The following is a 17437-nucleotide window of genomic DNA, read 5'->3' as shown; positions in this document are numbered from 1 at the left end:
TTAGCAGCAGTAGCAGCAGTATCTTTGAAAATGCCATTGCCCCTTACTGCACACAACGACACATCCATACACAATTCATGGATCAAATAGGGAGAGAAAAATGAGTGCCTGGGAAGCTGGGGTACAAAACTGGTGGGTGGGGGTGGGACCACAGAAATGAAACTATTTTTCTCCTCCCAGAAATTGGCTTCTCTGTTTCATCCTGTCATGTATTACATGTTTATGTGTAAACGTTAGGTGGGACTTACTTTCTCCTTCTGCCTTCATATTCTCTGCCATAATCTGATGGTTCAAAGCTCAGACTCTGGAGCCAGACCTCCCTATGTTCCAATCTTTGATCTGCCACTTACTAAGTGACCTTGGGGAAGTTATTTAGCCACTCCCTGTGTTAGTGTCTTCAAATGCAAAGAGAGGATAATAACAGAATGTCTCTCTTGGAGCAGCTGAGAGACATTCTGTTATTATCCTCTCTTTGCATTTGAAGACACTAGCACAGGGAGTGGCTAAAATGAGGGGAAGTTTGCCATTTTAATTTCTTTCTGGCCTATTTTAGTTCGGGATCTTTTCTTTCTTACCTGATGTTGAGAGACTTTTTCCGCAGCTCACTTAGTGTTAAAAGGGTCAACAAATCTACAGTGCCCATGACACTACATGCTATGTGAAGCATACCGTGTAAGTGTTAGTGGCTACCATCGTTATTATGTCAGATGAAGTGCAGATTTCCACAAGAGTGCTTTCAAATGAAGAAACTCCAGTTATATTTGTTTTCCTCATTATAGAAGCAAAGACACTCTACGTCCAAATCTGGGACAACTTAGAACTTATTAAGAAGAAAAACAATCTCCCTCCAGTCATCTTACAACCGAGTGGTGGTAACGACTCCCTGTGTGGAGTGCGTTCCACTCCTCCCTCCCTGCAATAACAGACCGCCTCTCGACAAAGAAAGAAAAAAGAACACAAGACACTTTTATAAAGAGACGTGACTTAGGCAAAGCACCTGATTAGAAAGCAGGAAGCCTGCTTTCCAACCCCTGCACATCCTATGTCACCTAGGTCACCCTGGGCATTTCATTTCCTCACTGTTCCTTAGCCTCCATGGAACTACTGCAAAATGGGTACAGCAAGCGTGTCACTCTGCCCTCCTTACAACAAAGCTGGGATGTATTCATTAACTTTGCAAGAGAACGTTGTTAACACAGAAAAGGGCAAAGTGTGAAATAGGTGGGTATAGAATAGCTAAAAGCATAGTTTAGAGAGGATGTGGAAATACAGTGTGAGAGGGAACAAAAGGCAGGAAGGAGCTGTCATCTCTCCCTACCTGTGGGAGCTATGGGGAGACTTCCTTTAAGTTGTTAACTATAAGGTGTTATGATATTTGAAGAATGTCCTCAGTAATGCATTTAGAATAATGCCAAAGAAAGAATTCCATAATAAACATACATCAGGTTTATCACTTTTTGGATAGCTGAGCTCCTCATTTGAATTCACTCTAATGTCTTAATATATATGTCTCCCATGGTTATAAAACAGCACCATTCTGATCGCATCTGAACCCTCAGCTATCTTCTCCATACAGAGCAAATAAATGATTCATTTATTAAAAATAAAACAAGTCATTCTGAAATTGGGGGATTTACATAAACATAGGAGATATTGTGCTAGGAAAATGAGGGGAAGGTTGCCATTTTAATTTCTTTCTGGCCTATTTTAGTTTGGGATCTTTTCTTTCTTACCTGATGTTGAGAGACTTTTTCCGCAGCTCACTCCACTTGAAATTCATATTATCCAAACGTCTTTGTAATAGGACCACGTCATCAGAACCTTCCAGGGATCTCAGGATTTTTTGGCCATTTTCATCTAGATTGTGATAGATATCTGTGTGAGCTTCGATTTCTCCTTGGAGGTCCTACGGGGCATCAGTGAGAAGAACACATGCAGAATTACTAAATAAAAAAGAGACTGGCTGTGACTGTGAATTTGGAGAATGGCAAAAAAAAAAAAAATAGACTATTAGTTCAAAAGGCATTTTAATGGCTCAACTAACAAGAAGATATACCTCCAACTAACAAGAAGATATGTCCCCAACTCTTCCTGGTGTATTATCTCTTTATGTTATGCAAATTCAAATTCAAAATGGGCGTCTTGCTATGTATAATAAGTTTATTCCTTGAGATGAATTGGGACATAATGTATTTATAACTTTATAAATTTCTTAACTTCTGTCTTCCAGTTCATGGACAAAATACACTGTTTTATGGAAGTGATAGGAAATAAAACTCCACGATTAAGTGCACCCTGGTGCCAATCACCGTATTACACTCTGAGTCAAGTCATATTTTCCAAGCACTTAGTACTGTGTAGAATCGACTCTAATCGCAAAAGCATGGAGAGACTAATCAACAAGGTTGAACTGGTCCATAGCACCAGCACATTCATGGAGAATCCTCTTGACAATACACATTAAGTTCACCTTGGTAAGACAACCTCGTACATTTATTACAGCATCACACATTTGGTAAGATTTCCCATTTAAAATCCCATCACATTTTTAGGCTCAACAGGTGGAAAAGTCCAAAGGACCTTTATAAGAGTTATAAGAAGTGATGCCTTCAACCTCATTTGTCTATACACAGATCAAGAAAATTATCATAGCAGAAGAATCTGACCTTTACATGGTATGTCTTCCTGTGTAACATTTTCAGCTTGAACCGGGGACTACAGCACTGATCCTGTTGCATAGCAATCCTGAGAAAACCCAGCGACTGAAAGAGCCCTGCTTTAAAATGCCAACTTTGCTTACATTCTGTTGACAGAATGAATTTCAGAGCACAGGCCTCACCAGTCAATAATAATAAACAGCCACTTTGTACTCCTCACTAAACGGTAGCCAGGCCTGTGGATGTGGGAGGGACCTCGCAGAGAGGAGGCCTGGAATATGCAACTGACAGTTTATATTACACAGCCAACTTTTCTTATCATTTTGCCATTATAAGCCAGAGACATTATAAATTCACTTTCTATGTGTGTTTCCCTCCTTGTTCCCAGCAGAACGGTCAAAGCCAAAGGAACATTCCTTAGAGAGCTGCTGGCTACTAGCATTCCTTTCTGCCCACACAATGAATGGACGCTTTGTACATTATCTGACTTGCTCTGAGAGATTTGTATGCTTCTGTTCAACAAGTTTAAAAATTCATTCTGAAGCTCTGAACAATTGGATTGATCTGTGTAACTAGAAAAGTTCCCCCCGCCACCTTTCTAAAATTGAATTAAATTACTCTTCTAAAGGAAGGAAAGAAAAGTGGCAGCAATAACATATTACAAAATCTGAGGAACTGGCCTGTGTTTTCACTCACGGCCTCTTAGATGCAGGATTTTGAATGTTTTAGGGGTCAGGTAGATTGAAGATGAATGACTCCTGTCACGGTTTTGGGCAGCCAAAGTATCACTCATGGACTTTAAGAAGAATTGTCTCATTCCCTTTGACTGGGAAGCAGGAGGGGGATGTGGAAAAACCATGTCTGAATTTGAAAGAATAGAAATACTAAAACAGATCGAGGAACATCTATCTTTATCCCTTCAAAAACAGGCTTGTTCTGGAAGGAAATAGCCTGATTTTGAAACTAGTTGATGTGGTAGAGAACTAATATTGGGCTTCTTGCTGAACGGACATGATCAAATATACATGCAATTTACATTTGTGTACTTACATAGGAAAATACGCCCTGCTGCATTTGCCACTTCTTCAGTGAAAGAGCAAAGTGAGGTTAACATATCTAAATAATTCAGGACTAAAATCCAAACAGATTCAAGTTCTCAAGATAACGCCCCCCACTTTTCTCTTTTACTTTACTCTTCTTGTTGTATTTGATTTGTTTGCTACCTAATACTGTGCCTCAGAGCAGACACTTAAGGAATTAAGACCAAACCTTTTGCTGTCAACAAATGAAGATATTTTGACTGATACAATCAGCTTTCTACATTAGCATGCATATAAATTATAGTACATTTGAATTTTTACATCCTGCATTTATAGCAGAGACCCAGGCTCAACCAACAGTTCCTTAGAGATTATGTGTATTGTGAAGTCATCAAGACTTTGCTGAATAAATGATAGGTCTTCCCAAGCATAAATAGGATGGTGATGCATGGGTCTGTTAATTTTCATCTTTGTCATTTACACTGCCCTGAATTTAAACATCTGGGTTGTACCATCAAGAAAGAAATGAATATAAAATTGATAAAGCAGTATTTGTTGAGGACCAGTTATTTGTCTAGCCTTAGCACTATGGGAAATATAAGAGGAAGGCAAGAGACAGTTATCCTTGTACTTTTTCTAGAATCTAGTGTGCACTTTTTCTTTAACTCATTCATATTTCTAACTACACATTGAGAATTCCCTGCCAAACCTCATAGATACTCAGATTAAAATTTCTTCCCTTGGAGATTCAGAAGTAGCTTAAGTAAAGGCCTGACATTGGCAAGAAAGTAACTCAACTCAGCATTACTTCTCTAATTCATGATGGTGGTTTAGAGCAACAAATGTCACACCTATAGTAAGAGAGCTTTACAGTTTACAAAGCACTTACAAATGTATCGTTATAGATATTCCTACTCCTTGCCCTGTGAAGTACATGGTATTTTCTCTGTTTTACAGATGAGAGCACTGAGGCTTAATAACGTGTAACTGACTTGCCAAAAGTGTTAAATGTGGTCAAGGGATGCAGTTCTTTTGACTCTGGAAGATCGTAGGCTGTCTACACACCATTTGCAATAAGCACTGGCTGTAACAAACAGTGGTTATTTATTCAAGCTGAACAAGGTTACTGCTAACAAGGGGAAAAAACAACTACTGAGGCAAGAGCACATGGAAAGACAGCGTTGCTAATTTTGATTAAAATTTACCCACATGGATTGATTCGTTCAAAATGAAAAATGGAATCCTAACTACCCTTTTCACCTTGCTGTTGGGCATCTGGGACCATCTGTGAGCAAAACTTCGTTGCATGGAGGTCTCCTTACTACAAAATATCCCTGCTGACAGAACAGAAATTCTCTCAGCACTAATTCATTCCTTTGTCTAAAGGAACAATGTGAACATTACATGAAGTAATGAGGTGACATTACAGCATGGACTCAGTTTGACCATGTTCTTTTGGGTTGGTGGGCTGGTGGGGATTCTGTCAAGCTACAGGAACCAGGTTGGTTGCTCGGCCATGGAGCTGAGTATCTGTGGGGACCAGAAGGTTTCTTTAGGAATTTGGCATGCTGGAGTGGAGATTTTTCAGTACAATCAGGCAGCAAGAGTCCTAGGCAGGGAGGGAGACATCCACAGGGGAAGCAGGAAGGCACTTGCTCACACTAGCATAAAATTACCACCATGGCGTTTATCTTAAGATGAACGTTTAGACTCAGGGACCCCAGAAAAGCAGGAAGTTGGGATGCAGAGTCAAGTGGACTTCTCAGAGGTGACCCAACCTGGGCAAAAAGTAATTTCCACAGATATTTTTAAGGAGTTTTATTTCACTCCTGACTTAACAAGAAAACATCACTCAAGCCATAGTTGCTACATTCAATGTAACCTTTCTCTTCTTTTTGTGATTGTATTCTTTAGGGAGAACAAGCACTAATGAACAGGGGGAAAATGGATTTGTTATATAACAACAGAGGCCAAGCAACAACATATATAATAAGACTTCCTTTACGGCAGACACTGTCTAAAGCACTGTATATACATGAGCTCGCTTAATTCTCTCGGTAACTCTCTAGGGTAGGCATTATGAATATCTTCTCTTTACACATAAGAGAATGAAATTACAGAGAGGTTCCATAAAAAACGCACAAGGTCACACAGCTAATAAACCAGGCAGAGAGATTTCAAACCCTGGCCGTCAGACTCCAGGGACTGGACTCGTACCCACTAGGCTCTATCAACTCTAACTTTCTTCCTATTCATTAAAGATGTTTCCTATTAATTTTTCCTAGTAATAATACTCCTGCCCAAATTGCAGCAACTCTAGCACTGCCATTAGACAAGGTAGACTAATGTTGTTTTCTGTATTCCAAGAGTGATTTTACAGTCTTATTAATATGGAGACTGTTAAACACATCTGAGGCAGTGGACAGATATATCCAATTCAACAAGAGGAAGCATAAAATAATTGAGAAGATGGGTGCCACTGCAAAAAGAATATGCAGCCCCTCCCCTCAGAAACAGACCTTTAGCCTAAAGTTATGTATAATTATGGAGCAAACTTCAACTGTGAATATCAAGAAAGCTTGGCTATGAGACAAGTAATATGCTTACAGGAGAGCAGTTTTAGGAGTAGGGAGTATTGTGTTTCCTCGGAGCATTTTCAAATCTCACCGCTCCTTCTTTTCTGAGCATCTAGCCTCCTTCTGTCATAAGTCCCCTTTCTTAGCCTCCAGGGAAAACTAATGGGAAAGTGCAGTTACACAGAGATAGCTTTAGTCTCTTCCTCCTCTTTTCGTTAATAGTTTAAAGACTCTTTTATCTCCCTGGCTTCACCAAATATTAAATAGCAATACCTTACCTGCTGGGTTGTTTTGAGTATTATATGGAATAATTTTGGTAATATACTTTGAACATCATCCAGAACCCAATAAGCCTTTAATGTGTGCTGTGTGCTCAGTTGCTCAGTCGTGTCCAACTCTTTGCAACCCCATGGACTTGAGCCCGCCAGACTCCTCTGTCGATGGGATTCTCCAAGCAAAAATACTGGAGTGGGCTGTCATTTACTACTTCATAAGCCTTTAATAAGTAATAGATAATGTAAGGATTTCTTATGAGAATCAACGTGGGGGAAAAAGGGATAGACATAGACTTTACAAAGTCATGGAACTTCGTTTGAGCCTTGAAGGATGGAGAAGGGAAGAGAGGGGTAAAGGGAAGAGGAAGAGGGTATTTCAAGTGAGAAAAGCCTAGAAAGAGCAGAAATGTGGGAAGGAGTTTGGATTATGAGCGAGTACAACAAATTCCATGACCTGATTGCAACAGACAATGAGTGCTAAGAAGAACCAGGTAGAATGGAGTCAGGTCCTTAAACTAAGTAGGATAAAGACGTTCTTTCAAGAAGCCAGTAAGAATAGAATTTCATAAAGAAAATAAAGGACAAAGATGAGATTATTAAATATTAAATTTGTATGATTTTGTTCACCAAGTAGAATGATCCAGGGTGATCTTAAGTAGTAAGACAACCAGGGAAGAATATGAAAAGTTATAAAAGTTTTATTAGAAGAAAAATAAAGAAGGAAGATGCCATGAATTAGTTACTGCTACAACCTTCTTTTTATTATTCAAATAAATGGTTATGACACTATTCTGAAACACCAGGTGATAGATTCCACATATTCTCTTTCCTTTGTGTATGGTATTATTTGTGTCTAAAAAAGAACTCAGCAAATGATAATCTCCTTATCTTGACTATAACTGAGAAGCAATAAAACAAAAACGACAAAAAGATATAGGAAGAGTAAGTGACCAAATCTCCCTAAAAAATTCATTGCAGACACACCATCTCTAATCTTTTCTGAAAGCAATTAGTATGTGAATAATGATAAGGTCATTAGTTCTCTTTACCGGTAATTTTTGCCTAATTCAAATAAGCTTGATAGGAAAAGAAAGGGTGATGATCTGATTTCCAAGAACTTAAAAGGTCAGAATCAGAAGATCCAAAATAGGAGAGAAGTTATCCTTAAGGGCGAAACTGAGAGCAGCAGGAAATGACACCTGATAGAGAACCTGAAAGGTGTAAAAGGAGCCATGGGCACTCAGAGTTGACCAGGGTCACACAGTGTGGAAACTAACAGCCCTACATTTATTATTTGCCCTTGCAGGCATTACCTAACTTTAAAGCAAAGCAAAATAATTAGTGTTAATGACAATGATCCTGCATGAGCCAGAAACAGGCAGATTTATGTTCAATAAACTCTATGTAAGAATCAAGAAGTGTATGTAAAACTCTTTGAATGAATTTCTCCCACACAGCTATTCTGAAAAGGTGTTGCTGCTTTAAAGAAGTTAAATAAAACAAAAACAAACATGCCAAAATAAAGCTCCCTTAACTTGGTTATCCAAAATGATTTGTTAAACACACACACACACACACACACATACACACAAACATTTCGTTATGAGAACAGAAATTGAGTCAATCTTCAGAAACATGTATACCAATCTAAAAATAAAAAAGCATGGGCATGCATTTTGTGTGTCTGGTTTCTGTAATTTTTTTAAAGTCATTTATTTTTATTGCATGTTACAGAAGTATCTGTTATGGACTGAAATTAAAACTAGCAAAACAAAACAGAATTATCCTTCCTAATGGATTTTTGAGAAGCACCCATAGAAAGGAATTGGACCCCCATCCTGATCTTATAGGGATTCTAATCTAGCTGCTGGAGGTTCCTAACTCACACAGGAAATGCAGCCAGCTACGCATTCACAGTGGGTACGACTCCTTGTTTCTCTTCTCTATGTGGCTATTGCAATTTTTTCAAAAGCAGGAGAACTGTCATCCCCAGAGAAACAAGAGTTAATTTGAGGAGTGCCGTTTGGCTCACAGCCTGGGTGCTCTAGGCAGATAAGGAGTGTGTTTTCAGGTCCACTGCATAGCAATGCATCTTAAAGGAGCAGCTATGGATTTAGGTGCCCACAGGCTTTGCTTTAAAAATGGCTGTTATTAAGGTCCTCAGAGACTATTATCTTGCAGGGTTTGTTGTCTTCGCTTTCATATCGTGTTCAAAAATTCTCACACTTAAGCACTCAAACACTGGTGAGAAGGGATCTGTTCTCCTGATGCAGTACATTCCCAGGTGCAAACCTTTATTTCAAAATCTAATCTTTAAAAATACCTGGCCTTGGGTGGATTACCCCAGAGGAAATGGAGCAAAATCCCATTTGTCAGACTGCCCGAAGCAATCCCAAATGCTGGAAACACATGATGCTTTCTCTCCTTGTCTGACCCTCTGGTTTACTCTATTCTGAAAATGACTTTCTAAAATTGAACAGTTCATTTCAGATATACTAGGCTGGATGTAAGATGGGATGTTACCTTTTCACTTCTGCATCTTGTTTTTCCTGGTTTCTTTTTGTTCTATCACAGTGCAAAACAGCCTGCCTGCTTATTCATCCCACAAACATGCGTTAAGTGCCTATTTTAAGTCCAAGAATTCATGGTGAGCAGTGGGAATCCATATGATGTAAGAAAGGTGTAGTCCCCAGGCCTAGTTCCTTCCTTCATCCCTTCTTCCCTTCCTCCTCCCCTCTCTTTTTCTCTGTCTTTCCTTCCTCCCGCTAATATTTAATATATCAGCACCCAGGTCTGCGGTGGTGAAAAACCCCAAATCTCTGCCTTTTTGATTTTCACAGCATAGAAGGATAACAAGAGAGAGAAACAGGATAAACCAGGGAGAAATCTGGTAAACAGATAAATGTTCAATAAAATAAGGGGCTCTGAACGTAACACATGAGGGAGCTACAATGGGCATAACGGCGCAGATGTGGTGATAATGGTGATGACGGGGTGCTCTGTGATTAGCATGGTCAAGGAACACCTAAGTGAGAAGGTTCAGTGTCAGCTGGGACTTACAAGATGACAAGACTCTAGTCACGGGAAAACCTAAGGGCACCAAATTTCTCCCAAGTAAAGGGGTGGACCTTTGCATCAGCTCTGTGATAGTACATTCTAGCCAAGATCTTTCCTAAGAAAGAAAACTGGCTGGTTAGGAGGTCAGAGAGGCTTGAGATAGCATGGAGCCTTGTGGTCCCATGGTCAGGAGTTTGAATTTTATTTCAAGTACAATGGAAAACAGTAGAGGCTTTTAATGCAGGGTGGTGACATGGTGTGATTTAGGCTTGAAACAAATCACTACATTGCTATGTGGAGATTAAAGAAGGCAGGAGAGGAAACAAAAGACCAGTGAGAGGCCAGGGGCTCTAATCCAGATGAGATAATGGTGGCCTGGACTGGGGTGACTGTAGAAGGAGAGAAGTGGACTGATGTTAGATATAATCTGGATATTGGATTTCTTACACATACTCAGGGATTGGATGATGAGGGTAAAGGAGAGGGGTATCTCAATGATGACTCCAAATTCTTGACTTGAGCAACAGATGGATGGTAGTGTCACTAACTGAGATGGTGAAAACTAGGGGGAGAGTCAATTTTGTGTTCTAGTTACATGTTATGCCTTAAAATGACTGTGAGGTGGAGATTTCAAATACATACATGAAACTCAGAGTTGAGAGTCTGGGCTGGCTTTAGGAATGTGGGATTATTTGATACTAAGACTAGTGGAGGTGACGGAATTCCAGTTGAGCTATTTTAAATCCTAAAAGATAATACTGTGAAAGTGTTACACTCAATATGCCAGTAAATCTGCAAAACTCAGCAGTGGCTATAGGACTAGAAAAGGTCGGTTTTCATTCCAATCCCAAAGAATGTCCAAACTACCGCACAACTGCGCTCATCTCACACGCTAGCAAAGTAATGCTCAAAATTCTCCAAGCCAGGCATCAACAGTATGTAAACCGTGAACTTCCAGATGTTCAAGCTGGATTTAGAAAAGGCAGAGGAACCAGAGATCAAATTGCCAACATCCACTGGATCATTGAAAAAGCAAGAGAGTTTCAGAAAAACATCTACTTTTGCTTTATTGACTAAACCAAAGCCTTTGACTGTGTGGATCACAATAAACTGTGATAGGAATACCAGACCACCTGACCTGCCTCCTGAGAAATCTGGATGCAGATCAAGAAGCAACAGTTAGAACTGGACATGGAACAACAGACTGGTTCCAAATAGGAAAAGGAGTACCTCAAGGCTGTATATTGTCACCCTGCTTATTTAACTTATATGCAGAGTGCATCATGAGAAATGCTGGGCTGGATGAAGCACAAGCTAGAATCGAGATTGCTGGGAGAAATATCAATAACCTCAGATATGCAGATGACACCACCCTTATGGCAGGAAGTGAAGAACTAAAGAGCCTCTTGATGAAAGTGAAAGAGGAGAGTGAAAAAGTTGGCTTAAAACTCAACATTCAGAAAGATCATGTCATCCGGTCCAATCACTTTATGGCAAATAGATGGGGAAACAGTGGAAAACAGTGACAGACTTTATTTTGGGGGGCTCCAAAATCACTGCTGATGGTGATCGCAGCCATGAAATTAAAAGATGCTTGCTCCTTGGAAGAAAAGTTATGACCAACCTAGACAGCATATTAAAAAGCAGAGACATCACTTTACCAACAAAGGTCCATCTAGTCAAAGCTATGGTTTTTCCAGTAGTCATGTATGGATGTGACAGTTGGACTATAAAGAAAGCTGAGCACCGAAGAATTGATGCTTTTGAACTGTGGTGTTGGAGAAGACTCTTGAGAGTCCCTTGGACTGCAAAGAGATCCAACCAGTCAATCTTAAAGGAAATCAGTCCTGAATATTCATTGGAAGGACTGATGCTGAAGCTGAAACTCCACTACTTTGGCCACCTGATGCGAAGAGCTGACTCATTTGAAAAGACCCTGATGCTGGGAAAGATTGAAGGTAGGAGGAGAAGGGGACGACAGAGGATGAGATGGTTGGATGGCATCACTGACACGATGGACATGAGTTTGGGTAGGCTCCGGGAGTTGGTGATGGACAGGGATGCCTGGTGTGCTACAGTCCATGGGGTTGCAAAGAGTCAGACACGACTGAGTGACTGAACTGAACTGAAGCATATTGAGGGAGAAAGAAAAGAGAAAGAGGAAAAAGGGCCCTTGGAGCATGTCCTGAGACCAGTCACATTCAGAGGTTAGGTGGGGTAGACAACCTAGCAAAGGAGACAGAAAAGGAAGTGCCAAATCAGTAGGAGAAAAACTAAGGAATTGGTGTCATGCTAACCAAGAGAGGAAAAAGGGTTTCAAAATGGAAGGAGCAGGCAACAGTGCTAAACAGTGTTAAGACGTTGGTTAGGAACTTCCCTGATGATTCAGTGGTTAAGACTCCGCATTCCCAATACAGTGGGCATGGGTTCAACCCCTGGTCAGGGAACTAAGATCCCACATGCCGCATGGTACAGCCAAAAAAAAAGCAAGAGGTTGGTTACATTAGAACAGAACACTGTCTACTGGATTTGGCAACAAAGCAAGTCATTGGTTACCTTGGTAACAACAGTTTCAGAGGTTAGGAAGAAATAGATATAAGAAGAAGACTTTAGAAGGTTAATGGAACAGACAAAACTATCGAAAAGTTTGACTATGACATTTAGATGAGAAATCAGATAGAACCTGAAGAGGGATGAAGGATCAAAGGTGTTTAGGGGATGATTTTTTTATGTTTATATTGAGCGCTTATACTTGAGGTGGGGAATCTGATTTCAAGCAGTTGAGGAAGAGTTACAAAGATCCATGTAACTAAAGCGCACATAAAGACATGAGTATGTCTTAAAGTCTGGAATGGATGGGGGTGATTAACATAGAGTGAGACAAAGTACTGCACCATGGGGAAGGCCTAGTCTTTAGCGTCGTAAGATATGTTAAGATTCTAATTACCTCACTTGCTAGCTTTGTGATTTGGGGCAAATTATAAAATACTTCAAAACTTGTTTAATTTTTTCATCCGCAAATACGGCTAATAATACTTACCTTATAAGGTTTTGGCAAAGATTAGATGAGGTGATGTGCGTAAAACATCTAAACGCTAACTTAATGTCTGATCTATTGAGAGCTTTCATTAAAATTATATCCGTCTGGACTCCTCTCCCCTTCTTCCACGACTCCAAGCTTGAGAGCAAAGAAGACATGAGGTCTTTTCAAGGAAAATGAATACCAAATGCACAGAGATGAGAGCCAGAAACGTGGGCAGGAACTAAGAGGTAGTGATGCTGTGAAAGGTCAACAATTGGATGCAAAGGGTACAGAGTGGACACTGAGAGCTTTGAAAGCAGCCTGGACATTATAACTGATCCTATAATGATAAGATTCCACTGAAGCTTCCACTGCAAGCATGACATAGTCAAAAAAATAATTTGAAAATAATTGTTTAGGGAGCAGTTTTCAGGGTAAATGACAGCAGGGAGAGAATGGAGACAGGAAGTTTGGCTGATGGGCAGCCCCAGCTATTCATGAACCAATAAAGCCGTGCCTCTGGAAAGAGAGGACTTAGGAAGAGAGATTCTGTGTTCTTCAATGCTCATAAATTATTGAAATAGCTGCATGTGTGACTCAGCTTCATACTTCTCTTGCTCTACCTTTGGAAGGTAGAATTAGGCCAAGTGATAACTACTCACAAAACCATTTAAAAGATAGACATGTTATTTTAGGTTTCATAAGGAGTAAGACGGAGAAGGCAATGGCACCCCACTCCAGTACTCTTGCCTGGAAAATCCCATGGATGGAGGAGCCTAGTAGGCTGCAGTCTATGGGGTCGCTAGGGGTCGGACACGACTGAGCGGCTTCACTTTCACTTTTCACTTTCATGCATTGGAGAAGGAAATGGCAGCCCACTCCAGTATTCTTGCCTGGAGAATCCCAGGGACGGGGGAGCCCGATGGGCTGCCGTCTATGGGGTCGCACAGAGTCGGACACGACTGAAGCGACTTAGCAGCAGCAGCAGCAGCAAGGAGTAAGACAAACATATATGCTGTATTGCAAACACACACACACACACACTTACCCGTTGGTGTCAAGTCAGTTACAATGACAAGGCAATGACATTGACACCAAAGTTGCATATAGGACCAGGAGACTTCTACCTAAAATATATCCTATTAGGCACTCCCAAAATACGCAAGAGTAAGTTTTAAGGGACACAAAATCCTGAGAAAGGATAGGTAGAGTAATACTGCATTGGATATTTCTCAAATTAAGATGCCATGGACCCAGCAGGGAACTAATGTTGGTGTCCATTTGGCTCAGTACTTGAGTTACAAAAAGAGAATGGCATGCCTTCATAACGTTGGTGATGGAAGATGAGTCCTTAGACAGACTGAGTTTTCTTTTTTACTAATATATCTAAAATTCCTCAAAAAACTCCATACCGTATCGCACTATTTTTTTCAGATATTGCTATACAGATTAATTGCTCATAACCGGGTGAGCATCTTGCTACATGAGATAGATATCTTTCAGGAGATCACTGCCAATGGTAGTCCTGAAAGACCTTGAAACAAAATTCTAGATCTTGCATTTCTTTCATAGAGACAACCACATATGAACAATCTACAATGTTGAAGGTACTTTCCATTTGGTATTATGTTTTATGTGTAGGAATCAGCCTGTTTGAAGATAACTGCCCTTATCTGAGAAAGACCAGATGGGCCTTTTGGACACTGAAACATTTATTATTGCAGAGCCATGATGAGGGCTGGGGGTGAGGGTGGAGTAGATGGATAAAATGGGGCAGGAAACTAAGAGTTAGCATCCCTTATACATCTTCTACATCAACTCTACAAAGAAAGTCTTCTCATCATCTAATTGAGGAAAGTATAATTTGCACAGATGAAGTAACTTGACCAAATTCCATAGTTCTCATATGGCAGCAGCAGGATTGGATTAGAGGTCTGTCTGAATTTATGTTCTTATTTTTGTTGTCCCCACTCCCACTTCTCAACTAGAAAGCAAGTGAATTCTGACTTGGGCTACATGTAATCCAATACAATAATTAACTCATTAAGGCAAACGTGAGATATTTGGATTGAGAAACATATTGTGATGCTCTGAATGGATTGGCTAGGCAATGGAATGATTTTCTAGGTAGCTATTAAATTATTTATATTTCCTCAATCAACTCCGAAATAATACCTCTTATCATTGTGAATGGCTCCAAGTGAATGGAATATATTCTTATTCTTAAAATAGACAACTATCTTCCCATGAACCAAGACACATCTGGTTATATTGATCTGTACAATTTATCTATATTATGTATAGAGTTCAAAGTTAGAAAAGTGCTTATTTCCTGAATCTCTTTGTCACAGAGCTATTTTTTTCCTCTAGAGAAACACTGTAGTTGAAGATTGTATATTACAAATAAGCAGTTAGTTGATGTCAAGTCTCATCTTATCCCAATAGCAATCTGTAAGAAGAAGGCAAGAACATATGGCCTAGTGCCATAATTATTTTTGATAATATGCTAGAAATCATAAAGCCATGTAGCTAATTTCCTCTAGCTTGTTTTAATTATAGATGTTGTAAATGGAGGAAAACAACTTTATTCCATTTTCCACTCCCCCTAAAACCCTCATAATATCCTGACACAATCACAAAACACCCCTACACTGAGGCAATTGTTTAGAAAAGGTTAATGATGCAATAAATCTAAGACATTTCTATATTTTCTTTCACTTTAAATAGGACAATTTCCAAGTAATTTACAAACACACTTTGGACACAATTATATTCATTGGTGGGTACTTTTCAGCCTAAAGCTTAGAAATATTACCTTTAAAGTGAATTATAGGTATCCATAATGTTTGAATGTTAAAGAAGGTTCTAGAACCATGATGTTAACTAAAGCCCTGCTGATATAATTGGGTCTGATTCCCTGGCGTTCTTTCATAAGTTAATTTATATCTACTACCAAGTAGAGTACATTACTACTTTTGGAGAGTATAATGGTTTTTCTGTGCTTAGGGAGTTACTTCATCCTATTTAGATTTCTTCTCTCATGGAAGTGGACAGATGGTGATGGGGAGAGAACAATTACTCTTTTTAGAGTGCTTTTTCTCAGTACACGAGGAAAAGGAAATAGAAAGGGATATGCATGTGGACATTAATATAAAGGTAGGTAACATGAGCATATCTGCCAAAGAAAACATGACACAGATGAGAGAACTAAATTTAAAAAGGTATCTGGTAAAATATCTTAGATATTTTTTCACTGCTAGAATCTATTTTGCTGAGGCCAGAAACTCATTCATGAGTTTTCTATTATATACTTACTAATCCTTCCCAAAGCACTCCGTTCAGTTCAGAACATCTTATGGAAGCAATCCTAGGGTATCCTAGGCCTTTGGCCATGAGACAATGCTTCCTTCATCTGAAAATATGGAGAATTAAAAAACTATCACCAGAAGAGTAAGGTTTGGGAAGGCTTATGTGTTTCCATCGGAGAAGGCAATGGCACCCCACTCCAGTATTCTTGCCTGGAAAACCCCATGGACGGAGGAGCCTGGTAGGCTGCAGTCCATGGGGTCGCGAAGAGTCGGACATGACTGAGCAACTTCACTTTCACTTTTCACTTTCATGCACTGGAGAAGGAAATGGCAACCCACTCCAGTGTTCTTGCCTGGAGAATTTCAGGGACGGGGGTGCCTGGTGGGCTGCCGTCTATGGGGTCGCACAGAGTCAGACACGACTGAAGTGACTTAGCAGCAGCAGCAGCATGTGTTTCCATGCCCATAAGATAAATTATGTAAGTTTTTTAAATAAAGAACTAGAACAGAGAAAAGGATGTTTTCAAATTTGACATACAAATTTTTACATGGGAGCTACATGGTAGTATCTGTTATAGAATAGTAGAAACCCGCCTCACAGTGCTTTGAAACTTTTCAGTTGGATTTCATCATTGTCACTGTTCTTGATTACAAATGAAGAAGTCTAGTTACCCCAAGAAAGAGACATGGTAAATAGGCCATGTCCATAGTGCTTTACCATGGACAAATGTTATTGGTCCACCCTTCTCAGAAAGCGACAAAGGAACTGCATAGTTGTAGTACGTTTCTGCTCAAATTTCTGATAGAGTTCAGAGTTTAACAGGAAAAAAACAAACAAACATCTCACCAATAGGGGACCGAGAAGGGTATGTGGGTAAAAGCTAATAATTGATGTGATCTTGAGTAGACAACAGATGAGATGGTTGGATGGCATCACTGACTTGATGGACATGAGTTTGAGCAAGCTCTGAGAGTTGCTGATGGATAGGGAAGCCTGGCGTGCTGCAGTCCATGGGATCGCAAAGGGTCGGACACAACTGAGTGACTGAACTGAGTAGAAAATAAAGAGACTTGCTAAAAAAGCCTTTTGCCTGCTTCTGATTTTTCCCTTTTGTGGACTGGCAGAAATATTGGGGGTGGGGGTGTCCTTCCCTCAACTCTATCTGAAAATACTCATAAAACCAAGATGCAAGTTTCTTACTTCAAGGGGTCCACAGTCTCCTGAAAAAGTCTTAAGAAAACACACAACCCAAATAACATGGAATATTATTAGAGTGGATATACTGTTCAAGTAGATATAGCCCTATGAGAACACAGAGCAATTAGCCCTACTGCCAAGATAACGGAGGCCGTCAGACAAATGATGATATGTGAGTAGGGTCTTGAGGGATGAGTAGGCGCTGACCAGGAAAGAAGTAGGAGGATGAAATCTGAAGCAGAGGCAAAAGCATAAGTTGAAGATAAGAATACAAGTCAGCACTGAGCCATTCTATGTGGCCAGA

General features: G+C 39.9%; 1 protein-coding gene across 7 annotated transcripts in view; it reads right to left on the bottom strand.

Annotated features, from left to right (window-relative positions):
- The window catches only part of DMD (dystrophin), a 2147259-nt gene that overhangs the window by 402473 nt on the left and 1727349 nt on the right, over positions 1-17437 (bottom strand). For 4 of the 7 annotated variants that reach the window (XM_081564322.1, XM_081564324.1, XM_081564321.1 and 1 more), the window contains exons 1-2: positions 2667-3430; positions 1734-1906 (exon numbers count right to left, since the gene is read on the bottom strand). In XM_081564322.1, coding sequence (XP_081420448.1) covers positions 1734-1906; positions 2667-2738 — 245 coding nt within the window. In that variant the 5' untranslated portion in view covers positions 2739-3430. Of the gene's footprint in view, positions 1-1733; positions 1907-2666; positions 3431-17437 lie in introns of those variants that run through there. The other 3 variants (XM_081564318.1, XM_081564319.1, XM_081564320.1) reach the window with 1 other exon arrangement.

This window comes from Giraffa tippelskirchi, chromosome X (assembly GCF_054371585.1).
Source record: "Giraffa tippelskirchi isolate mGirTip1 chromosome X, T2T-mGirTip1v1.2.pri, whole genome shotgun sequence".
Classification (NCBI taxonomy): domain Eukaryota; kingdom Metazoa; phylum Chordata; class Mammalia; order Artiodactyla; family Giraffidae; genus Giraffa; species Giraffa tippelskirchi.
Note: the sequence above shows the minus strand (reverse complement) of the source record. Positions and strands in the feature narration are given on the sequence as shown.